Below are 26,801 nucleotides of genomic sequence, written 5' to 3'. Positions count from 1 at the left end.
ACTTAAGATCCTCGACCTCGTGACGTCATTGCCCTCATTAGAATAATTAAGAATGCCGCTCGCTAATTACGATGCGGCTCACTCGGCTAGTACTTTTTCATCCTCCCGCTCGTGTTGCGTCGTTCCTCTCTCCATGCGCGATATTTCGAAGTGACCAGAAAGAATTCGTTCTTCCCGATTTGATCCTCGATAAACATAGCAAATTTTAATTCTTAGAAAAAATAATTACTGAATGAAAGGAGAACGCCCAATTGTCAAGGTATTACCCGTATAATAGGGAATCTTTTGTTTCTCCAGCGTTGCGAAATCGGGTCATCGTAATCCTCTGTCTTCCTCTGTGATTGCGTGCGTCAGTACTTAAAACGGAATCCAAAACCGACTTGGGAGCTTCAAATAAAGATTGCTCGTCTCGTGATGCGACTCGGCGAAACGATCAATGCCCGTGATACTGTGGCGAACCGTTCCTCGGGGAATCGAATCGTATCGAACCTGCTCCTCGCAGATAACAAGTTCACGTTCCTCTTAGTCTTCGTTCCGCTCGCTCCTTCCTCCCTGCCCCTCAGCCAGTCGAGGAGACCGCGCGCCGTTTTGATTTACACCCTTCTTTTTCCCGCCCTCGTATATAATTACGCCATTTTCTCGCAGGCCAGCCCATATTTCTTCGTCCCTGGAGACGCGCCAGGGAGCAAAAGTGCACGTCACGAGGGTGTGGTAAAGAGCACCTCGCTCGTAGAACCGTAGAGGGTGGCGCGCGGCGAGAACCCAAGGGCATCGTGGGGTTCGCCAGGGTGATGACCCTTTGGGAGTACCCTGAGACCTTACGCTCCTGGTATCGCCGCGATATAAACCTCTTTCTCTTTCTCTCTTTCCCTGTTCCACCCGTTTGGTTCCTCTTTTTCTTACCTCACCTTCGCTCTACTCCGATCATTGTGTTTCTCTTTTTTAGTCGACACTCCTCTGCTCTCCGTTCTTCATTCTTTCCTTTTTTTTTTAAATCCGTTTTGCGGGTGGGTGGCGGAGGAGCGAGAGCGGATCGACGCGGCTAGATCACCGAAGGGAAAGAGGATTCGAACGACGCGTTGGAATGCGGTGCCCGAACTCCGGAACGTTTTTTCTCGCGTTGCTCTGTTTTCGGGGCTGACGGCGAATGGACACGCGAGAGAATTAGCAAGCCGTACGCTTTGCTCCTTTTATCGTCAAATCCTTTTATTTCCGGCGACATGGCGTCCGTTCTCGCGTGGTCCCAGGATAGCGAGTTAGTTTCAGCTGAACGTTGTTGCAATTGTTTGTAATATTCCTCTCGGAAAATTCACTTTTGAGTTCTTGTTATCTTGCTGATTAGTTGTTGGTCGAAGCGTTTTTTCTTTTCGAAGTTCTTTACTATTATTATTCTCATCTTTATATTTCACTCGTATCTCCTTCATATTACTGGTTCTTGTGAATCATTGTTAATTTTCTAAAGTGATAACGTTCGAGGTGACATCCACGGAAGTAGATAAAAACCAGAAATATATTATCCCAGAACCTCTCCGGCAAAGGATAAATGGAACGCCGCCAGAATCGCGTTGTACGCGACTCGCAACACTGCATGGTTCAACAACGTTGTTTTCACTTCCGCTCTCGCCGCCCAATTGCGTTGATTTTTCTAGCGCCAGGTATCGATTCATTTCTCCCTCGTTCTTTTTTCTCCTTTCACGAGCCCACGACAATTAATTTGGAACACGTGTCGTGACCAATGGCTCGGGTATCGGGTATATCTCGATCCCGCAGAACGCTGGTCGCGTGTTCGATATGTGCGGCCCGTCTCGCGTTCCCAATAAATCTCGGGACGCGAGGTCGCATTAATTTCAGTCCGTTCTTAAATCTCTCCACGCGATGCACGTTCGTAAACGAGCACACCGCGGCTTGGCTCGTTTGAGAAAGTTCAGACGCAGCCGTCAGCGTGGGAGGTCTCCGCGATTCACCCTGACGTCCCCAAATCTTTTATAGCGCGGATTTCCCAACATTCCTCATTGAGGAACAGGACCAGCGTGCACTTGCACGCCTCCTGTTCCTCATCCATTCACACTTTCAAACTTGGGATCATTTTCCTGGGACTTAAAAATTCTTATTTTATCTAGACCTCTAGTTCCACAAGATTCAACTTTGAAATCTTAAAAGCCAGAACTTTGAAGGTTCAAACGTTGCATCCTTTGTCGATGCCAGAAATCACGTGGTAAAAGAATTACCAGTGATTCCTTCGGCCTCGGCGACCCAGTTTGCCACGAGAACATTTGTTAATTCCGTTGTTCTCGAATCCCCCTGTGCTCTGGGACGGGAACAAGGTTTGCAAAGTATATTTATTCCACAGAAATTGTAAAAATAAATCAGCAACGCAGACGTATACTTCTCCGCAGATGTTTTCGCCTCGCAACGCCCGCGAAGTCTTTCTTTTCACCGCGGTATTTTTCGTCCGGTCTCTCCCCTTATTTCCCCCCCTTCCTCCTCCACTCTTTCTCTCTCTCCATCTCTCTCCTTGTTCTACTCGAAGAAAGACGTAGCGTCGACGTGGCCATCGTAGTCGTCGGCCACTCTCCGTTGTTTAAATATAAACCCAGGCGCAGAAGTGGCCAGCTTCCAGTTCGGGCGTCGCGACGCTCGTGGAACATACACTCGATCGGAAGCTCGGTGCCCACGAGGTTCTCTTTGTTCTGTGTCCTCTTCGTCATCGGAGTATCTTGCTCGCGCCTTCGTTGGCTTGTCAAATAATTTCGTTTCTTCCGTTATCGTCTTGTAAGTCGGGTTCACGTGGTGTCAGCGGTGCGATCGGGACGTCGAATAGCTGATCATCATCGCGCCCAGGCGCCACAACGCAAGCCAAGAAAGTTCGTCGACCAAGGAGGCAGCCGTTGGGAACGATGAATAAGATCTTATTAATAAAAATCCATCGGTGCGCGCGGCAGTCGCGGCAGTGACCGGGTTCAAGCACCGTCCGACGTCTTCCCGCGAGCTTCAACGCCACCGTTGCCAGCTACGGCCGACCGGTGAAGGGAAACATCGAGCGAATTGTGCGCCGCTCGAAGATGGAACACGCTGCGGAGTGCCCGAAGTAAAACAATCGATGCGAAATCTCCGAATGGAGAGAGTTTAATTGGCAGCGACGGAGTTCCGAGTGTTCGGAAACGGCGAGAAGCGGTGGAAGGGTGAGCCGACGGGTTATCAAGGGAGAAGCGTTCAACGAAATTTTCAATCGGCTTTCAGCGTTCCCCGAGCTTCAAACTTTTTGAAAAGTTTTCTAAGTTCCAGCGGGACCGAGGGCGGAGAACGGGGCAGGGGCTTCGGTGAAATCGCTCGGATTTTCGCGATTACCGTGTCTGCACCACGCCGGAAAAGAGAGAAGACCGATTGTCGCGCCCCGAGGGTAGCTAAGTGCTGCGTTCGAAAAGAGACTTGCCAGCAGTTGACAATCGGAGACTCGTGAAAGAGTCGCATTCAGCCGAGGTTGATTTCTTCACTAATGTTTCGAGCGCTTCTATGAAACGTCGGAGAATGTCCTCGAACGTGAGGCAACGGTATCGTATAACGATCTTCTTCAACGACGGAGCAGTGGTGATCTACATCTAATCTCTCGATGAATCTTTCGCGTCAGCCGCCTTCGCTGAAACATCTAACACGTTCGTCGTCTTCTTTGCCAACGGATCAGGCTATCATTCTTGTTCAAAGCTGAACGAAACGTGTCCCCCGAAGATTCCCGAAATTCGTCGGCGCGAGCTGATTAATTCGTCCGCGGGAACAGTCTCCTGCCACCATTCGTCTTTGTCAGGGACAAGGTCCCGGAGGATCGGCCCGCGGAGAAAAATAGTCGGAAAGGGAAAAGAGAGACGCCGAGGGCAGAGAGGCGGCTGGCCGGGCGGTCGCGCGCCGCAAGAAAGGAACCACTCCTCTGGGTCGCCGTTTAGAAAACGTTAGTTGAATTGCTTTGTTGGTCGTTGCACCGGAACGACGTCGGTCGGCGTGACAATAAAGAGAGCTTAGTCGAACAGCGCTCGATCGACAACACGCTCGGTGTAGGATGAAAAAGTCTGCAACTGGGTCGAGAGAAAGCGAAACCTGTCCTTAAGCGGTCTAGCTTCTAACTAGAGGGAATTTTGAGGTTTGAAAGTTTCAATACTGCCGCATTTAAATACCACAATTGAAAGCTTCGACGAAGAATTCAACCTAAGTGCAACAGAGGTCTTATAAACCACCAATAAAGGATTCAAAGTGATTCCAAGCGTCGCGGGAACTTCTGTTTCCTTCAAACCGTTGCGCAACTCAAGAAAAACACTTTCAGCGTTGACCAACAGCGAACGGGAGCGACTCCATCGATCCTCTCGAAGGATCCCGCAGCTGAATCGTTTACAGGGACGCAAGAATATCCTGCGCGGACTTTCTAATCGCCGGCTTCGCAGTTACCGAGTTATTACCCGATCAGCTGGTGAACGGTCCGAGCGAACGAGGCCAATGTTGGACTCGTTAGTGCCTCTGCTGAGAATCCTGAACCTCACGGACGCCGAGCCCGTGTGGTCTTCTTAAAGCCTAACTTGGCGGCATTCAACTATTCGCGTGTGAAACAGGCTCACGTTTAAGTTCGCCCAATCACGTTTGAAGCTGGAAATTGGCTAATCGGTTTCTGGATAGTTTACGGATACTGCGCCAGCGGTTTCCAGACCAACCATGACCTGTCCTCTGCCCCCGAAGGCCGCGACGCCGGCTCTAACGCCTCCAATGGCCAGCTATTATTCGCGCAACTTCCATTTGCCGATCTTCAAGCGGGTGACGGTCGTAAACACTTTTTCGGTGGTGATTCTGCCCGCGCCGCTGAAGATCGTGGCGAAGGCGAGGAATGATTGAACATTTTGGACCGGTCATTCAGCGAAAATAGCGGCAACCCTGGATGAGTCTGTTATACGTGTCGTCGAGGACCGTTTCCGCTTCGCGAGCTATTGTTCGGGCGTTTGTCCCGACGAAACGCGAAGCGGAACGGCGCGCACTCGCGATGTTGGTAATTTTAGAAAATCTCGTTGCGTAACACTGGGTCAATATGTCAGATAGGCTGAATCATCGTTTCGGGTGGCTCGATCGCGATGGAAATAGCGGTCCGCGTTCACTAATTGACGTGAAAGCTCGTGTTCACCGAATTTGACCGCTTTTGATAAAGTATCTCGATCGCTTCTCGCGAAAGTCGCGAGAGGTTTACGTAACTCGTTGTTCGAGATCTCTCAGTGATCAGAAAAAATGTTTCGGATTGCGCAACACCCGCTCAAAGTGCACCGAACGCTCGGTGGCATTGATCTAAAATCGGTGGACGGGATTGTATAACGTTTGCTTACACTGCCAGCTCATGCCCGAAGCTTTGAATTAGGGAAAATGTTGAAGTTTTATCTATTGCTTCGTTTGTGTTCAATTTCTTGGCTCGTCAAAGCGTTTTTGTACATACCTTGCGAATTCTAACGGTGATACCGTTCGTCGTTGCTGAAATATGTGCATGAAAACCATTTGCGACAGCAATAAATCAGTCGAAGGAATAAATGGAGTATCAACTTTCATTTTTTCACCTTTTGTTTTCTCTCTCCTGTCGGGTCACCGCTTCGTGAAGACAGCCGAGGCTCGCTAGCCCGTTTCATCGATGTCGATCCCATCGCGTCGTCATTATGGATTACCCGCATGTCTCCTCGTCGCACCCATTAATCTTCGTAATTAAGCGACTGCTTACATGCGACACGGCAATATCTCACACGGGAATCGTCATCCCGAAGGTGAAAGTTATTAAATGTTTCCGATAAAGTCATGTGTCATGGGGACGGAATTAATGAAACGATGGGAACGCGCTGTCCTCCCGATGTTTTCTCGAACGGTCCGCTACGTTCAAGATACACGCTCTGTTCTGTCGATTGTTATCTTTAGTGTGCATGCAAAACTTAATCTCGAAACACGATCGAGCGGAGTCGGCCGCGGGGAGCTCCCTCGCGCCAGATCTGCTGTGAGTGTGTTTCAGGATTAAATTCCACGCGTGTATGTACATCGTCGCTAAAAAAATATGATTATCTTGTCAAGTATCAATATTTCTGAAATTATAGATTCTCATCGGTTAAGTTGCGTAACACGTGATAAACAGACCTACATGATTCATCAAAGATTGTATCAGGATTCAAATAAACAGTAACCATCAGTAAGCTTCAGCCATCGAATTTAATATACTGAGCTTTAGGCGAACGATTCCGATGTAAGTACACAAAGTCATGCACGCGAATGTTTGAACGTTCAAACGCTCGAGCTCCAACACATATGAGTGCAGAGAAATAGCAAATCACCTATCATAACACGATAAATCCCGAAGCCTTTAACTTCTTCAAGTTTCAAAATCCCACACATTGTACCGGCCATGAAACAAACGTAACAAACGTGATGTCTCGTAAGGATAAGTGCCAAATCGAAGTTCGAGTAGCAGTGATCGAGGGCGTAAAAGTAACCGCTCGTAAACAGGCTCGAGGTAGTCCCAACAAAACCAGCATACCCGTTTCACGGACAATAACCGATTATGAAACAATATATCGCGTATCCTCGCGATGAATCAATGCAGAAAATCCGTCCACCGTCTATCTGCGACCTGTACGAACGTCCTGAACCGTTTCCAAAATTCGTTTAGGTGCCACCCGACGAGGGCAACTTCGAAGACACGTCGAAACAATTCTACGGTTCGAGCTGCCATCTCATCGTCCTTGAAGCCGATGACAAAGCCAGGTAGAAAAGCGAAGAAAGAGAAAACTAGCCGCGGCTGGCTTTGATTCTTTGTCCGTCTCGCACCGGTCGTTTGGTCGGTGTCGGCGAAACTCCAAGAAAATTAGCATCGCGCCGGAATCGCCTTCGTCACCCGCGTGTTCGGCCGAAAGCGTGGCGCGCGAGGGGCGAACTGAGGAAAATCGTAAATAAGCCGCAGAAGCGTGACGCGACGAGTTTATTAGTCTGCGCGCGTCTGCGGCCGTTCGCTTGCAGGTTATACGCTATATATGCGCGCCCGATTGCGAGACGGGACCAGGTTGATGCTCCTTGTCCCTGTCTCGAAATAATCGGACACGCCCTCGTTACGACGATTTCGTCGGTTCCTCGCTCATTAGCGCTTGAAATGAATCGCTGCGGCTCGCCATCTGCCCATTCGCCCCGAGGAAAGTTAATAGTCCGCTTTTAATAACGATACTAGCGGCGGCAGCGGCTTTTCGTGAGATCGCGAGTAGACGACGGGGTGGTTTCCATCGGCTGGCGATCGGGGGTACGGGGTAGCGGGATTTTTCGTATCCGTCAGAGCTTTAATTAATGACGAAGAGATAATAAAGAGGGACTCGAGGGAAACTCCGGGGCTCGAGAAGGGTCGCGATTAAAATAGAAAACTGGGTCAACCCTGAAGCCCGAGCAGGAGTCACCTCGCGACCGAGTATCGAGCACGTATGCCTATTGTCCGTCACCGAAAGTTATTTTCGACGATGGCAGCCGCGTTTTTCCACTCGATTTCGGATTTTTCGATTCGCGTTAGTGAATCGTTCGGTGAATTTAGATTGATCGATCCGAATAAATTGGACGGGTTCGTTGTATACGCGGTGCAATTAGAAAGGAAAAAAGACATTTGATTGTTGGGGAGGTGTGGATGGAACTGAAAGCTGTTTTCAATCTAATTCGGTATCATTTCGTTCGATTATATTTTAATGTTAGTGTGTTGAGTTGTAAACGGTGGAAAATGCTCAGTTAAATATTGTTTAGGTTAGAATGTGACGCTGAATTAGGTTTCAGTGAGATAGATCTCAATCAAACCTTCGATTCATATTGAACTTCGTTTGGTTAGAAAAACAATTTAAGCAATGTGAATACGTTGCGTTCAAGTGCAGCAAGGGACATCGTTTTCAATGGGAAAACCGAAGAACGCCCAGGAAATTCGTCGGTATTCAGAATAAAAGGCTGGATCGCAGCGAGTTTATTCCTTTTCAGATTTGCCGGGCGCACAATGCAACGATGTCTGGCTTCGAAACCTATTACCGGAATACAATGGCGAAGTAAATTTTCCCCCGACAATATAAAACAATAACTATTCTCCTTCGAGCTTCCAGGCGAACCTCTTCGCAGCTCATTGACAACTTTGCAGTTTTTCTTACCGACTACTATTCTTCGTTTCGCCTGTTTCTCTTGTATAATCGAACGTTTTCGTCATTGATGCGAAATGATCGCATTCGACTTTCTTTTGCTAGAGATGCATGTTCCTTTTCCAATAAAGATTTTCTGTCGGTGAAGAAAAGGAGTTTCGACGTTAATCTCGCGGCGCAAAAGCGCTAACTGCTGGGAGGATCTACGGTTGCGACGTAACAGAATCCAGACCACGCGCGAACGAACGAACGAACGAACGAACGAACGAACAAACGAACGAACGAACGACAATGATCTTGACCTCGCACGAATAAACGCGTCGTCGTCGTAGACCGAGGTCGCCTCTCTGTGTTTCCGCGTAAGCGCGCGAGCGCGTTCGGTTACGCGACTGCATTAATAAACATGAAAGCGCAGCCCAGGCGAACAATCGCTCATGGATCGCGTTCGACGCTTTGTAACGGCGAACGTGACGTTGACACCATTGTCGACAAATGGGATTCTTCATTTCCCCTACGGGGGAAAGAAAAATTGATTTTTGTGTTGGAAAAATGTAGATTTCTATCGATTCGATCATCCTTTGCCTCCTTTTGGTTGCAATGGAAAATTGTGTGGTGTTGTTATTGTTGTTTTCGTTCTGGAAGTTTAACCCTTTTCCTTGGAATATCGAGTAGAGTGCGTTTCGAAGACTTTATTACAGGTTTCCTGTTGATCCTAATAAGATATTAAAAATACTTGGTCGATTGAAAATAATATTCGATGCGACGAAATAACATACCATTTGTCATTGAGGCGTTAATTCGTGTACTCAATTTTAAAAACAACCGTCGAAACGCTTTAGCATTTTGCATGAATCAGCCATCTGAATAGTGTGTTAATATTTACAAACAGAATCGTAGGTCGAGCTAGAACAGTCGACCTATTGTCAGTGCGTATTTGAATCTCGAATCGAATCGGTGCGTTGGCAGATACAGCAGGGTAGAGCAAAGCAGATTCCTGAAGGAAAAGTGATTGTGGAGTTAATTTGTCTGTTTTCAATCGCAATGACAGTTCATAAGTAGATGTATCCAATTGTAATCGAGATCATAGTGACGCGCGCGAAATAGGATTCTTCGCGGAACGAGAAAAATTGATGACCGCGATGCTCGTTAGCGCGCGAATAACATCCACGTTCGGTGAACAAAGGACGCCCTATTACGCAATCCGTTAGCGACATTGGTGATAATCATCGAATTACCTGCAGAAGCGCAATGGGCCATGGTTTCGCATGATTCCCGCCGAGAGATCTCAGTTCGCGGGACGAGATTCTCACTGATCAGTCGTCCCTCGTGATTGGCTCGAAACGAACGTTACTTTGAACGATTCCGGTCTACTTCTAGTGATTTAACTGTCTGGAAAGGCTTCCTTCATAGGTGGACCAAGTTTGAGACGTTGTTTTTGTGGTTTATTTTTTCTTGGAGTGTTCTAACGGTGTTTTTAACTGCGAGTATTAATATGAATTTGGAGATCGTTGAATATAAATTTGGTATTCATGGGTTAACCTTTAAACTTTAAGCCTTATAGACTGTTTAAATTTATAAATAAGGAAGAAGATTGAACTTTCAGGTTAACGAAATATCTCCACTAACTTCTACAAAACTCGTGCAATTTTTAACGGCATTCGAAGACATCGCTGAACCATTTTTATTTCCATTCCACCGTACATAATCACTCATCTATTATGTATCCAGTTGACCCATAACTTGCGAATGTCTATTAAGGAACGAAATGCATGTTATTCTTAAAACGTCCGAATTTTACCCAATACTGCGTTCACCATTTTGTTTAATAATCTCTCACAAAATTAATTACCTCTCCTATCAATATCCATGAAATGCCAAGCGAGTTGGCTTTCACTAGGTTGAACCAAGATCCCTAAATTCCAAATGGATCCACCGTCGTACATTTTTATAGATCACAATCCATTACGCAAAAAACATGAAATGAATGCTACAGATTTTGCCATTTCAACTGATTAGACACGACATTATATTCAGAAACTCGAAAACTCTTCAGTTTAATTTTCTCCGCTACTTAGAAGATTCTTTGAATTCAATATAGTATAGCAACCGAGAAAATTGTCATTAAGACAAACAGTAACAACGAACGTCTTAACAACACAAGGACCTGCCTTAAGACCTCGAATCTTCTGAAAAGCCTTCCAAGTTCACAGCAAAGCGTGTACTAGGCTTTAGCCGCAGAGCAAGATTCCCTGGTTCATCGACCAGAAGGAACGATCTCGCCTCCAGTGTGCCTGCCATAGCCACGATCTTCACGGCTGGCCGCACGGTAGCGGCTTAAGGCGCGAAAATAGAGACCGCGGTGTGCAGCGTTGGACACGGCGCTGCCAGAACGGGGACTACGCATTTAGTCTTTAACTGGAAGCATCCGCGCGCGGAACGAGCCTCTCGTCGCGTCACCGCGAGAGGAGGACCCGGGATTTTCCGCGATCCAGCCGGCGACACCCGGCGCGACCGGCGATCACGATCTTTCCCGGCGCGTCGCGCGGCTCGACCGGATCACTGTTTCTCGACGTAGTGAGAGAGCGACGAAGATGTGACCCGGAGGATGCAACAAGTGCGTCGCGACGGGGTTCGCTCGAACAGCCCGGCCCGTAGAGACACGGACGCAGCCTGGTGCGTCGTGGTCGCCTCGAGTCGCCAGCGTGAATCGACGGGTCCAATCTTCGCGGCACGGTGATCGCGATAAATTGACGGAATTGTCTCGGATTCCACGCCCACGGGACGACCGCTGGAGGATACCCAGGCTCGAAATAGACGGCCACGAAGGGTTCTGTCGGCGATGAAAGTACTCGCATCGGAACTCCACTACGTCGTTTCGTCGTACGGTTGATCGGAGGATCGCTCGATGAGGTCCGCGAAGAGTCGCAGCAACGATTCATCGTGAAAGATCGTTCCTATTGGATCGACGTCCCGCTTCGTCGACTCTGTAAGCGTTTTCCTGGGTCGGATCCCGCGCGCAGTGGTTCGCCTTCGCGTTCTCTGTCCGTCTTCTCTTTTTTCCGTTGAATCTCTCTTTTTGTTTTCTCTCACAAGCATCACCTTGCGCTTCGATGTTGCAGTTGGATGCGTCGGATCGAAACGACGCGCGTCAGAAAGAGCCTCGATAGCGAGCGATACACGCTGCGGTAAGAGCGACCGGGGCCAGGGCGATTAAGTAAAGGGAGAGAGAAGCTTCGGTTCCGGAAGTGCGAAGGAATGGAAGCCAAAGAGGTCGCACGTCGGCTGGGTACTGTCGTGGAAGACCCGCTGGTCCGGATGCTCGGTAGAGCGGTCCCCCGTTTATTGATGCAATATTTTTTCGCTTGCGTTCAATTCTGCGCGGACAAAATGCCGAAGAGGTTGTCCATGGACGGGCTGCGAATCCTGGCGGTGCTGATGGTCATCGTTCTACCGCGAACGATCACTTATCTGCTCTATCCGATTTTCAGATTAGTGTTCGGCAATTTGTATCCGGCCTACGCGTCCTACAAGGCGGTCAGAACGAAGAATGTGAAAGAATATGTGAGTATATGGGGACAGGGGCCGGTCTGGATCCTTCACGGTCATTGGCAAAGATTTTCCTGACTATTATCATTAGAGATAATTGTGCTTCGCGAGCTCGGTTGTTGCAGTTACCACTATCGGGACATCGTACGTTTTATGTAATTAAAGAAATTACTTGAATAGTACCCTTTGTAAAACTGGCTGTAGTTCTTATGATCTAATGAGACTATTGAATCTTGCTTGCTTTAGAATCGCCAGATAACGTTATACTTTATCTCGTCGATGTTTTTTAGACCAAAAGGCATTCTAAAGACCTAAACCTCCGGTGTCCAGTGATAACTGTACGCTACCGGGTTGTGAAAGCCGCAAACTCCGATCCTAATCAACTTGCTCGAGCACGTTCGGAGAACGAGCGAGTTCGAGTCGGACCTATCGATAGCATCTCGGCAAGGCGATTCTTTCTGTTAAACGGGTCACAGGCGAATTCTCTATCACTCATTTAATTAAAGGCGCGAGAAAGAGCCCTGGGAGGATGTCAGTGAACTCTTGAGGGTCGCTCGAACGGTTCTCGTCGTCGATGTTCAGTGTACCACACCGGCAATTTTATTTGCATCGAATGTTCACCCATTTCGGCTTGTTATTCCATCTTTTCCAGCCCTTTCGCACGTGCCAGCTGGGAGAATAATATTTGTGATTACACGGGACGAAATGAATTCGCCTTCGCCGGGAATAGACAGACCGTAATTGTTGCGCCGAGAGGTCTATTCGCCTCTTCCGACCGTCCTGATCTCCTTTTCGGCCATGAACGTCCTTATTGGTAGCGCGCCTGGTGCCATTGATATGTTAAGCCGTTCGTTCTTTCGTTTCCAGGTCAAATGGATGATGTACTGGATCGTGTTTGCGCTGTTCACGTGCGCGGAAACCTTCACCGACGTCTTCTTTAGCTTCTGGTGAGACATTTATAGTCCACACGCTTTATTGCTCGCATTCGATCGCAGCGATTCCGCTTGGGAAAGGGAACGGATACGCGCGCGTCGTTGATATCCTTCGGGATTAATCGCGTATTCGGATTTTGTATCGCTTCCGAATAGGAATCGAACCCGAAATTCCGATTGAAAAAGAAATTATACCGGCAATATCATATTCTGACGAACACTTGATAGCTACCAGCGAGTTTAAAGTGGATTGAAGGAATGGATTTACCTCAGAGTATTCCGAGCAACTCCAAAATTATTTCAATTTGTATGCTTGCGCAAACGGTCCACTATTCCAATCTAAATTTACCGGTTAACACTTGTGACGGCTACTGTCACTCATGATTTTACTTCGGAAGCTTCTGTTCGTCAGTGTTACATCTCTTATTATATATCATGAATTAAGTTTGTAATCTTTTCATAAAGGTTTCGTTTTGTTGAGTCGACACAGCATCCGCTGATATCCTTCGAGAGTCTACTTCCCCAAGAAAGAACACAGTCGATTAATTCGTGCACCCAACACTAAGCAGACGAATGCACCCTACGGCATCTCGACACTCGAACAACCAATAACGTCAGAACGGTGGGCCGCGCGAGTGCTAGCGTCGAGTTAAATAAGGAAGAGAGGTCAAACACACGATCCATCCACTCCCGACCATCTTGTTTAGCCAAGGGGTTCTCCCGAGATGGACTCACGGGAGCCGCGGCGCGTGCGCGCGCACGCAATAGAATCGGCAAAACAAAGCGCAAGAAGCTCGAGCTGCGAAATGCCCGGCAGCTCGGTCACGACCCCGTTTTTCGCCGGAAGCGAGTAAAATTCAAGCGAGCCCCGGGGCCAATAAACCTACGTGAACCGCGGTCGGTCGCGCGCGTGTACGCGGACCCGTAGCTCGCCACCGGGAATTCCGAAAGTCTAATTTCGGCCGAGATGGATATTGGCTTACATGCACTTCTGAGGGTTCCACCGAGCCGCCTTGCCTTCCGTCTCTGTTTCTGGTGTTCCTCCCTGCTGTGCCAGATCTCTCCCTTCATACTCGGATTACAACCAAAAAGGAGGGAGACCCACCGTGTATTTCTGGCCCATAGTGCCCTCTCGCTTTTCCTTCTTCCTCTCGTTTCCATCTTTCTCCATGGCCGCGGCGAACGCGCGATTTTACCCTTTGCCCGTTCTTCTTTTTCCTCTGCCCGATGACTCCGCGGATGCGTCATGCTTGACTGGCGATTTCATCGACGGTTCTTTGGTCCGTTGCACAGGTCTTTATAGAACTTGGCGTGCCCGCGGACGCTCGTGAAAACGTTTCTGCGTTACGTTGTTAACGATTCCGGCCGATGTCCTACCAGGTGATCTTCGCGGGAAAGCTACTTTTTTTCGGGACGGGGTGTGGCTCTTCCGTGACACCGGACACGACGACAATTAAATCCACTATAGTCCGAAGACTTAACGCCCAGGCCTGCTGACTTCGAGTTTTTGCATTTCAGTAAATGTTACAGACGGTAAAAATTCATAATTGAGGCTCGATCGACTTTTAATCATCGTCGCGACCGGATGGAAGCCTCAATAGAAAACACGATTCACGGCAGGCTTCAGCCTATGTGAGTCTCTGGAATGTCATGCGTTTGTGCATGGACTCGCGATTTATTTATTATTTTCAGGATTGGCCAGAATGTAATCTGTTTACGCGGAAATAACGGTGTAAATGTAACGCGATTGTTGATTCAATTACAAGCGAATTTCTTTAATTATTAATTGTAATCGCAATTATGTAGGTGGGTGTTATGGATCAGCAGCAATTATCGTGGATGGCGACCGAAATTATTACGTTTCAATCGTCGCGGGTAAATCTGTGATTGGTTCGAATTTTGTTTTAAAACTGGCCACCTGTTAGAATGAAACTTCCCGGCGGGTTCGATCAGAATGCGTCCGTTTCCGGATCGAATCAGTGTGGCAATAGAACCGTGAACGAAGGGGGAAGTTAGGTACAACGAGAAATAGAGATTACAGACCGAGTTTTTCGCTGTGTCCCATCCAGGTTCCCCTTTTACTATGAAATTAAGACTATCCTGGTGATCTGGCTGCTGAGCCCGGCCACAAAGGGCTCGAGTATCCTCTATCGTCGCTTCGTTCATCCGGCTTTAATCCGCCGCGAGGCTGAGATCGACGAGACCCTGGCACGCGTTACGGAGCAGGGTTACAGCGCTGTCTTGCACCTCGGCTCCAAGGGTGTCAACTATGCCACCACGGTGCTCATGCAGACCGCCATCAAGGTAAGATGTGGATTTAGAACTGAAACGATTCGTAACAATGGATTATCGGTTGTCTTGTCTTTGTAAGTAGATTGAATTAGATAAAATATTTTAAGTCTAAGTTAACTTCCTAGATGTTTGTTGCTGATATCACTTGGATTTAAAGTAAAGAATTAGACAAAGCTACTTCACGACGCAAGACGACTGGCGATCTAATCTATTTCTCCCCCCGACCCTAACCCGCTTCAGCAGCAACTGCTTCGGAAAGCCTCCGGCTAATCTTGAACATTTTTTCTGTATTTTATGTTTTCGTTGTCCCGCACGCCTATCCTGCACGCCGCTCCACCGCCTTTAATCAAAACAAAAACCACGATCAACGTCAATCACCGTTATCATCACAAAAAAAATACGTCGTCCAACACCACTGACAATCATCAACCGTACCCCCTAACAAAACCGTCGTCGCTCACAAAACAAATCCTGCAAAAACAACAACAAATAAAAAACACGAACCGTGTCCACGTTGTGCGTGTTATAACGTTGTGTCTGATGTGCCGGTGTCCGATCGACGTCGATAAATTAAATGTCCAACAAAAAATAATAAATGTACAATCATGAAAACAAAAAAAAAACGTGTCGCGTGTGGTCAGCTGCTGTCAAAGGCAGACCCGAGCGTGCTATATGTACTCCCTGGCAGCCAATCAGACTCGGCGATTTCTAGCTTAGCCAAGTACCCACCAACGTCGACTCCCAAAACGGAAACGGAACAGCGGTTAGCAGAAATGACGAGCACCACCAAGATGTTGCCCCAGCGACAGCTAAACCTTAGCTTCGAGGAGTTTGATCCGGCGGAGGAGGTGGCCAGCCTGCTGATCAGCGATGCGAACGATAAGTCCGTCAGCGATGCGAACGAGATGTCCGTCAGCGACGAGGAGGATCGGTTCAAGGTACCGGAGAAGAAGCAACGGGGCCGAAAGAAACAGTCCACAGAGACGACGAGGAAACTGAGGTCCAACACTCGCAAGAAACCCGTCGACTATACGAAATACAGCGACGATGAATACGACGCGTGCAAGTATCCATCGTACTTGGACTAGGTGTCTCGTTTGACTAGGTGTCTCGTTTGCATTGTGGGGTCTACGACTTCGGGTGGCAGGAATCTCGATTCAAGTTTGTGTGTTTCTTAAAAGTCGTTAGCAGATTGCGGATCTTTATGGATTAATCCTGTTCCGATGGATTATTCAATGAGCAGCGGGATAAAAGAAAAACCGATGTCGCTGACTGAAAGATTAGTTATGTACTCTAGATTTTGTAGTTCAGATTGGATCGGTAAAGTTCGCATACGATTATCGGGAAAATTGATTTGGGATTGAGTTTTTTAAATGAATTGTATCGTTTTCACGATGCAGTCGCTGATATACTTTTAGGTAATAGTGTATGGGTATCAATGTACCGTGGTACTGGTGTATTTTCAGTCTTTTTTTGTTTTATCAATTTTCACGCATAAAGATTCGCAGTCCAATTGTTATCATGTTAAATTCGTTTGTCTCTCGTGGTAAGCTTAGCTGTTAGCGAGGCAGTGAAGGGTTTTTTAACCGCCTGAATCCTCATTTTAATCGCGTGAAGTTGCTTATTAGGAATTGACTTACGTGTTACCATTATATGAAGATCGTTTAGATAGGTTTGTATTTAGCGTGCGGGGCTTCACGACGAGTCGGGATCATTGTTAACGTTGTTTCTAATGGATTCTATGGGTATTTGTTTCGAATAATGAGATTCCATCGCCGAGCTTGATTCAGTAGGATCGTGAAGCTTCCTGGGTTAGCTTTTAGGCGAACATTTTCGAGCTGTGTGTGTGTCTTTCCGCAAACTCCTGAGATTTCTACACGTATTGTTGTACCAGTAGGTTTAGACTTGACTTAAGCGCAGCATTTCTCGCGCGACAAGTCGCGAGCCGTGATAAAACTTGGTGATTCGGGTGCCTTCTAGCAACCTTAAGTTGCGACTCATCGCGTTACAGAGGATTAAGCGTTCGCCGGCGAATCGACGGGATCCCTTGCGACGATAAGGGATTCTGTACATCCCGGCGAGTCTTGGATGATCGTCAAAAACGTTTTGACTCGTTCATGTCACATTGTCGGAGCGACAACTGTTGTGAGCCACTTGCTCGTCACTTGCGAGTTATCAAGTGATAGGATATACATATAATAATTAACTGATAATGTACGTTAAGTTGATTTCTACGGATTTATGCCAGTTTTGTATCGCGTTTTATGCTCCTCGACATATCACACTCGGAAGATTAGATTCTTAGAGTTAAGGTTACCGTTTAATAAACGATCTTCAACTGTTGACCAAGGTGGTTTAAGGTAACTGTGTGATTCCATGTGAATGTCTGTTCAACAGATTGTGTACGGTGATAGACGGAAAGCACACAAGATTATTAAAAAACGGAGTAACGCTTTACCTTTGTTAAGTCGTTTCTGTGAGGTTGATGTAAAAGTAATGCGGAACGCAAAGAAAAGACTCATTTATGTTTCCTGTTCTTTTTTTTCTTTTGTACGTGTAAAACGATTCCTTCGTATTCTTTCGATTTTCTTTTCAACATTCGTGAACATTCTCGTTACTTGTACGTCAACGTTACTCGTAAGAGCCTTTTGTGAAACCAAGGGAGATCGAACTGGTGCGCACAGTAGCGACGCTTAGAGAGTAAGACTTTTTTTTATACCCGATCCCAAAGATTTTACAAAACGATATGTGGTATGTTTGATCATTTTTTTTCTCGAATAAACGTATTCAACTGATTAACGGATTTAATGTATGTGCTGTTGGTCCACCCTCTCCCGGCTTGGGAAAGAACGACGCGCGCCGGTATCCGCGGTCATCCCGCGCGCGACCGATTGATTCCTCTTCTGTTCCGCGGCCGGTCGAATCCCGTCTAACGAGTTGGGCCAGTTAATCAACGAGAAAACCCGCTTCTTCTATCGCTGGAGCACGCGAGCACGCTTGCCGTTAACCCGCGCCAGAATGCAAGTCAGAAAAGAAACGCATCCGGATAGGCGACGGACTGAAAACCCGGCCTAGATCGAGCGCTAGAGACGTAGGACGGTTTCGTAGATCTGGTCACGGCAGATAACACATTAACACCTCACTTATACCGGGCGTTTTTTTTTGGTAAGACTTTCCGTTTCTATTTTTTTCTGTTTCTAATTTTTTTCTCTTGTTCGCTCTCTTTGGTACCCTCTCTTTTTCTTCGATCTTTTATTTTTCTCTGTCTCTTTTTTGCACTTACAAGCTTTAACAATAAGTTACGAGAGTTATGTGATATTTCGAGCGCGCGGATTGTCAACGGTTTCGCTGAAACAACCGAAAATTGGTCTTTCAGGGCGGCGGCGGGCTGGTGCAGCATTTAAAGAAGAGCTACAGCTTGAGCGACCTGACCAGCGAGAAGGAGGACGAGAATAGAAACACGTCGCACTTGCACGACGAGACGGACATCGCAGGTTGCTGACCGATTCTAGCACAATAATTCTTGCGGATTTGCTTTGTTGCGAGCTGCAAGCTGTTCGTCACGTTCAGCGATAAACAATTTTTCGAAATTTGTGAAACGAAGGAGATTTTACATAGGCAAAAATAATCCTTGTTTCATGATCGGACATTATTGAATTCTTTCAATATTTTTGGGTTAGCCTGGCCTTATTATTTCTTCCCCCACGCAACTACAATATAAAAAAGTCCTTGGAGAAATAGTAAAATGTAATGTTTAGAATTCAATGTAATTTTATTTATATTTAATTCACTGATAGCATTGGTCAGAAAAAAAATTTCTCTCAGTCCTCAGTTTCTTCAAACCTTCCTATGAAAATGTAGGTTCTCGAATACACCCGCAATCCAGTTATGATGCACGAATAAATATTAAAAATAATATTGGGACGAGGTACAGTGTAATTTCATTATGATGAATCAATTAAACGAAACTTGTCTGTAAACTTTCATGGATAATTCGAGAAGACCGGCTAGCCCAATGAAACCAGTGAAATGGGACTTTTGTAATCAAACCTAGTACGCGTACTATAATGAAATCGATGTAAATTCTGCAGAAGAATTTTATTAAGGATTATCAAAAATTTGTTATTGATTGCAGTGGAACCTCGTCGAAGAGAGCACGTTGGGAGAAGAAGCTACAGTCCTCGTCGGACACAGTCGAGTAGCAATCGGGTAGAGATGTACTTCTCTGAAGTGGATGTGGATGTTAGACAACCGAGGTCCAGGGAACCGACAATTAGCTTAACGTGTGTATCTAAATTTCATCATGTAAATCAATCGAAAAATTCTGTAATGATAACTTTGTATCTTTTCCCGACTGAATTTCAGTAATATAAGATCCTCGGACGACATATCCAGCGGATACAGTAGCGGAGAAGCCTTACAATCAACTCGTTCGTCTCAGGGCGACACGTTGGTTAGAACGTCGAGCGTTGGTGCAAGAACACGCGCAAAACCGCGTTCCACCACAAAGAAGACGCCAGAGGTACTAAGTTCGAACATTCACGCTTGCATGATGGAATAAATCAAGACTTAACAGCGAACGCTAATTTTAGAATTGTTTTTACCGATGAAGACTTGACGCAGTCGCTGTTCGGTCTTGATTGTCTGATTGTCGGTAGACTGCGGATATTTATGCGGATACGGATTTTTATAAATTAGTAGATAACTTTTTAGTACACTACATTTCAGACAATCGTATCTAAAAATCGCAGAAGATCCGCCGTCTAATTGGTAGTTATCGCTGCACGGTCGGGACTCACAGTAGCTCCATGACATCGATTCTATAGTATAACGAATTCATTTTTGGTATTTGAAGGAGGCCGGCGAGGATCCCGACAGCAACGAATTCCCTTCCTCCATAAACATCTCACTTCCGACACCTTTGAGTCACGTCACCCCCGAGCAAGCTTTAGAGATCTTGCTCCTGCTCTCGCAAAACAGTAATGTTGCCGATTATATCAAACTCGATCGTGGATCCTTTGTCGCAGGTAACGACGACCCGGTCGAAAAGACCAGTCAATCAGGCCCCGAATTTCTGGCAATCAAGGCAGAGTCAAAGGAGTCGGATGATAAACCCTTGGACTCTTCTTTGACTGCAGAGGTTCAGATTATTCAGAGTATAGAGATGAAAACTGTCCCCGAAAATGTCACGATGCCAGAAAAGTTAACAGATGATACACCGAGTCATCAGGTAGCCCAAGTCCAAGAGACAGTAGCTGAAGTTGTTACAAAATCGTCTATGACTGATCAGGCGCCATCAACTGTATCTGAGGATACCGTCAAAAACGAAGAACGTACTTTAACCGACGAACTCTGCCAGACCAAATTCGACGAGCTGAAGCATCTGTTGAGTGAAGCACACAGAGCGGTTAACAACATTGTATACACGCAGGAACAATTGAAAGGTAGTAACACTAGTATCGCTGTCTCGTCTCAAAAAGATGTACCAGAGAAAGTAGATACTAACAAAGACTCGAAGAATGATAATACAGAGGACAAAGAATTGTCAAAAGATGCCGAACAGATGAAAACAGCTGAAGAAACAAACAAAGCTGATGACACTACGAAATTGGAAACGGGAAATCTTGATGTTGCTACTCCTGAAGGTTGGGCGACAGCTAACATGTCACAAAGCATCTCAGATAGTTTGAATCGAGCTGGCAAGTACAATAAGAAGCCAGCACCCAAAATACCTCTCACGACAAGCGAGGAAGACTTAAACGAAATCGACTCTCAGAACGCTCTGAAGGCTACGCTAGTAATTAAAACCGGTACCGTGAAGACGTTCGCGAACCCCAGCCAGAAGAAGGACGTGTTCATCGCACACGTTGCTGAGAAATCCAAAGGCAAGAAATCCAAGAGACAGAGAACAAAAGAAGGATTTTCGAAACTCTTGACAATTCCAAAGAACATCTTCCACAGCGCCTTTCACAGGGAACACAGGGGTTCCGGAAGATCTGAAGACTCCGCCTCGGACATCAGTGCTCCGCAATCAAGATCGAATAGCATCGAGCCACAAGAAATGATTATCGAACTCGCGCCGAAGTTGCCCATCTCTAGCCAGGATACAACCACTGATGATAAAAGCGATAGCTCGAATAGTTCAGATACGTATGTCCTAGCGTCAAGTGCGGAGTCCCTCGAAGCTGAGACAAAACAAGAGGTCGAAGTCATAGATGAGACGAAAGAGAAGGTCGAAGCGGTAGCTGAGACGAAAGAGAAGGTAGAAACAGCAGCTGAGGCGAATGAGAAGGTCGAAACAGCAGCGGAGACGAAAGAGAAAGTTCAGACGACAACTGAGATGAAAAAGAAGATCGAAACAGCAGCTGAGAGTCCGAAACCAGAAATAAAAGAAATGTCTCATTCGCCACGAGTCATCAAGAAGCTAGAGTCAGACATTTACTGAGAGTCGAATTCGAGACGATAAGAAAAACAATCTTAATGATAAGAAAATTACATGGGACTTATTGACTGGTTTTTTGGTGAAGGCAAATTTAAACCGAATCCTCTGTCGACCATCGTTCCTTATCCTCCTCAATGTTTAAACACTTTACTACTGTACTGGCAAGTCTGGGGAGAAGAAACGGATTAACACGTTAAGATCGTATGAAAATGGTTTCTAGAGTGATTCTCCTAATTTGCAACATCTTAGTCACTAACCATTTAGCGAGTACCTCACTTGTGCATGCTGTTGATTTCATTGACTGTCAAAGATAGGTTGCTCTATAATGACTAACTGTTGCTTGTCGCGAAGGACTATGTTAGCCAAATCCTTTTCCCTTGTTTTAAAACGACCCGATTGCTGACGTGTGCTATGCAATCGATGAATTACTTAGCGTCGATTGATTTCTCTTTGTTTTGTGAAAGATTGCAGAGTGTAGAGTTCAGACAGCAAACCCGCAATGAATTTTATTTGAAAATTGAACTTGCCCTAAAAAATGCTATTCCGAGGACGTGTGAAAAAGACAACGTATTGCTTGCTTTCCAGATAACAAGCTTCGCTACCCTGCCCCGCAGCAAGAAGACAAGTAAGAAGAAGATTGCATGAAACTTGGGGACAGCTGCTGATCGCATCAAGGAATAAGACCAACCACATTTCCGTCATTTAGACCTGATTCAAGGCATCAGCAGCATGCGTCGCTGAACCAAACGAGATGCGTAAAATGCATAAATAACGTTGCGTCTTAGCATTAGGCGTCACTCGGTTCGTTTGTACATAGTTCTATCGCGGGACAAACGAAACGTTCATCGATTATGTTCGAGCATCCGGCTATAGGTAGTCGCGAGGGGATCGACCCTTTACGCGGTTCATCGATCAGATTTTCACGATCGAATCACCAAGAAACTTCGTTTCATCAACGACGACTGGTCGCGGTGAACACCGTTGCTCACGGTCACCCAAGGAAACAAAGGGATTCGTTCTTAGATTCGTTAGACGCCTTCAACCGCGCGGCCCAACGCCGTTGGGAGACTTTTTTTATACGTGACAGAAATCTGTGCTTGCTGCGCCCTAGATCAGTGTCGCTTACGATCATGCAGTTGTCCATCGAAGATCGCACGGAGTTTCGTTTCCTAAGCTTTTCTAAACCGTAGCTCTCTGCTACTTCGATAGATGATCGGTGCGCCATGAAAGAGAAGAGAAAGCGGCGATTAAAACTAAGGGCGGGAGGGGGGGGGGGCGATTTTGTGTTACAGAAGAAGGAAATGTATTCTAGTCAACATAACATGACTCAGGCTGCTCCTGTAACCAGTGCCACTTTGACTTTTTAGAATTGTGTGTACGCGACCCGTAGTTACACCCGTTCACTTGCGAGACGATTCAGTCCGCGATCGATTGTATAATATCGAGTCACCCTTCTTTTTCATGGAGATTAGTAATCGAAGCGTTGCGTGTTTATAATTAACCGTAAATAATACTAGAAAACCGTCATCGACGATTCGTCTACAGTTCTGAGCTAGCTCGGACAGTAAAATGAACAATGCGACTGAAGTTATCGTGCGACGACCATTCGCTTTTATGTGCTTTTGTTCAGAGGGGTTCAAAACTGAAATGCAATGAGGTCCAGGGGATTTATCGGATGAACTCCGAGTTAGATACCCTAAGAGTCTGAATTTTGTTGCACCTTGAGAGAAAGAAGGAAACTTCATCCTTCAAATAAGATGAGCTAGAAGAGCCGCGTTCTAAATCGTTTCCCCTCGATGATCCTAAGACTTGTTTCATTTCAGTGATCAGCCAATCATTTTTGAAAGCGAGTCTTTGATCGGACTTCTCGAATCTGTGGATCATTACGATATATGGAAACATAACTCGAGATCCACGTGCACGTTACTCATCGTACACGCGAATTTTTAAACGTCGCATACGTTCCTTATCGTTTCGAAGATAAAATTTGTTGCCTTCTTTTACTTTCTTTTTGTATTGTGCACGGCGAGAGCCGGGCAAGTGATTACGCACAATCGCTACAATTATTTTGAATGAAAACAGCGGGAAGAGTTTAATCACAGATGTTAACCAGTTCGTGCATATAGTTTATCGTGCTATTCTCTAATTGTCGTCATGAGCCCACGGCCAGTCCCGTTCGAAGTTGTTATACAGGTACCGATCCTCTAACACTTTGACTGTCTGTTACCCACTGGGCGGACTTGTCTTTCGGAGTAAAGTAAAACTTGAATATTTCTAATAAAATGTTAAATAATGTAAATTTAGTTAAGGACCGAATATAGCGATAAAGTTAAAAATATTAGAACTAAGACAAACGCTGATTTATACAGATTTCATTTGGTCGGAGAAAATGATTAGGCACTCAAAGTGTTGAGATCGCCGTGAGGGGGCGTGGCTAAACAGGAGTGTCAATCAAGAGGTGTGGTTGAACGTCTTGGTGGGGATAATTGAGTCGTAATTTTGAACGAACTGTATTATCTCCAGTTGAATTTACTATTGATGTCACTATGTAAGATTGTTCCAATGTACTTAATATTTCATTGAGCCTGTCTATAAGTCGTCGTTGCTCTTCATTTTGGAACATACTATACACACAAGTAAACAACCAAATGGTGCCATCTATGAATTGAACTGGCCCTGGGCGACTACAGTGCCGCGTCAAAGAATTTCGAACGCGGCATGTAGGGTTACTGATAAGTTAAGGATCTGTTATATCCTGATGATTGTTGAGTTTACCATGCACGTTCTACATAATGCTCACGGCTAAGTCGCCCAACGAAAATGCAGCGAAAACGATGCGCCGTAGCGACCATGATATTTTTTATGGGATCATGAGATTGTTACAGATAAACAAGTATATAAATGTTCGAACGAGAAGTTGCTGCCTGATGGCGTTGATACTCGTGAACGTTTCTCAGCCCGTCGGACACAGCATTCGCTGCATTTTAACGGTAACAGCTGGAAAGCTCCTCAAAGGAAGCTAAACTTAAAATTGCAATTTATATATTATATATATATGTATATATATATTTATATATGTATACATATATACATATGTATCGTTAATCTTTAGCCACCTTGATATTTCTGTATGAGTGGGTATGCATGTCCTATATGTGTGCTTGTAAGTGTGTATGTATATGTGTATGAGAGGGAAAGAAAGAGAAAGAGAGATCGAGAACATGCTCAAGTAAGAAAGTGTCTTTGCTTACATTTGAAGCAGAGAAAGAGAGAGAAAGAGAAAAGCTCCTAACTCATTACAGTACCTCGATATTACTCGAGCTTTGTTCTTTGTAATTACTAAGCGTTTCCGGCGTATCGATGGTGCGCCGCAAATTGTATGGTGCTGCGAACTTTCTAATTTGTTTTATAGTTACGAACCCCGGCAGCATAACCGAGAAAAACGTGTTTTGAGTGTAAAAAATACCGGAAAACTTTAACGGAGGATGCGGATAGGTCGGATCACAGTATTTCAGTTTAAATATGTCTGTAGTCAATAAAGTGATATTAAAGTATTCCAAGTATTGACTCAGTTAGTTACCATTACTCAAATAATTCTAAATCTAACGTATTTCTGAACAAGTATTCGAAAATGGATAATTTTTTTGATATTCCCTCTAAATTTCCAATTGCGCTGCGATATATTTCGAAAGCGTAAATGAAACGTACACGCGAGCCTGCTCTCAACGGTTGTAACGTATTTCTATTAATAATTCATATATTTAGAATGATTCGTTTACAGAGATCATTAATCAATTCGTGACCGTAGTTAGAGTAGAGCACATTCATTTCTTCATCTTTTTGGCTGTTAATTAAATTCATTTATAATACCTTCAACACTGCAGATGATACAGAATTATTTGAAGGCAACAAGCCATAAATTAATATGTTTTATTAACAAAATTGTTACTATTAAATAGTAGTATGCTGAAGAATTTATGATACCGCCGAAACACTACTGATCCAGTCGCAATGTAACGTACTTTTTCAAACGGCACAATGAAAGTTAGCCATGTCAACTACAGGTGGCACACCTATTTACTTTTTTATGGATGTCGGTAATAGGTTATGTCCAGACTAACCGACCCATATAGTCATCGGTCGTAGTTACAGAACTGCAGCCTTCATATAGCTAGACTTTTCTACGGGATCGCTGTCAAAAAGGGAGAACTCGACAGTAGTTTAAACAAACAACAACAAGAATTTATTTCACACGACGTCGACGGGTATCGGTGCGAATTTAATTTAATAACACTAAAACAGAATGTTAGATTCGCGATAATGTTTGAACTATTTAACTTTTCAATATCATTTGTATTCCCACTGCGTAGTGGGACTTGATTAATTTGAATAAGAGAAGGGAACGATATTCTACTATCTCAAACTTTGCGCGCGCGTTGCTGAGAAACGACGACGAGACGATAATCATTCTTTTTAAGCTTCGCGGGCGTAGTCAATAGCTGATTTAGTGGTGCCCCCTGAAACCGTCTCGAGAAACCCTTCGAACTGTGTTAGAAACTCTTCGTGCCTCTTCAGGAAACCCCTCGTACCGTTCGAGAAATCCCTTTACGAGAGGATTCGAGAGGTTTCACGAGGGGACACGAAAGGGGAACAGCAGGAATAGCAGAAATGTTGACACTAGAATTTTGTGTTTCCTTTTCAGAATTTGGAACAGAGTTACATGTTTTCTTTATATAATAAATTTGAATGTTATAATTAATTTGATTAATACCAGGATAATCGTGTTTAATTTATTAGAAAGTAATTTTTAAAACTTATCCCGGATTGGTGGCGTCACATATTGCGAGATCGCTCAAACTTCTAGCCAAATGGTACCAAATTGTTTCTGCTAAGTGGCGCCACCAAACCTACTATTATGGTTATTGTGTTACCATAGTGGTTATTAAGACAATGATAATTTAGTTTAGAGGAACTGTTTAACATGATGTCTGGTTTTAATAATGGATTTGATTAAAGTGAAGAACTGTTGTTGGCAACGCGCATTCAATTTATAAAATTGGCAAACGAATAAGGCGGTAGACCACCTATCTCTGTCTCTGAAGACTTGTTGAATCCGATTGAGCTGAAATTTTACATACAGGTTCTTTTGAAACAGATACAATGTTTGTGAAATGGACTTCTGGCGATGTGAATGGTGAAAGATGTAAAATTTAATAAAAAATTGTTTTATCATTTTAGTGTCATTCCCCATGTAATTTCTGAAGGTCTTATGTTCTACTTACACTAATATTTTACATGTCGCTTTATCTTGCATAAAGAAAATGTGTACGAGATGGATTTTTGGTAATTCTGAAGTGAAGACACAAAATTTTATGAAAAAGCGTTTTACCATTGTAGTGTCACTCCCTAGGTTATCGTTACAGTATAGGCATAGACTAG

General features: G+C 45.2%; 1 protein-coding gene across 2 annotated transcripts in view; it reads left to right on the top strand.

The window, feature by feature from the left end:
• Positions 1-24,916, top strand: part of LOC116427684 (uncharacterized) — a 31,591-nt gene extending 6,675 nt beyond the window's left edge. The window contains exons 2-9 of one of the 2 annotated variants that reach the window (XM_076368961.1): positions 11,639-11,711; positions 12,564-12,643; positions 14,698-14,932; positions 18,297-18,414; positions 19,056-19,203; positions 19,286-19,442; positions 19,776-21,554; positions 21,948-24,916. In XM_076368961.1, the coding sequence (XP_076225076.1) occupies positions 11,639-11,711; positions 12,564-12,643; positions 14,698-14,932; positions 18,297-18,414; positions 19,056-19,203; positions 19,286-19,442; positions 19,776-21,365 (2,401 nt within the window). In that variant the 3' untranslated portion in view covers positions 21,366-21,554; positions 21,948-24,916. Of the gene's footprint in view, positions 1-11,638; positions 11,712-12,563; positions 12,644-14,697; positions 14,933-18,296; positions 18,415-19,055; positions 19,204-19,285; positions 19,443-19,775; positions 21,564-21,947 lie in introns of both variants that reach the window. The other variant, XM_031978318.2, reaches the window with a different exon arrangement.
• Positions 24,917-26,801: the final 1,885 nt, after the last annotated feature.

This window comes from Nomia melanderi, chromosome 1 (assembly GCF_051020985.1).
Source record: "Nomia melanderi isolate GNS246 chromosome 1, iyNomMela1, whole genome shotgun sequence".
Classification (NCBI taxonomy): domain Eukaryota; kingdom Metazoa; phylum Arthropoda; class Insecta; order Hymenoptera; family Halictidae; genus Nomia; species Nomia melanderi.
The sequence above is the reverse complement of the archived record's forward strand: the minus strand, read 5'-3'. Positions and strand labels throughout refer to the sequence as shown.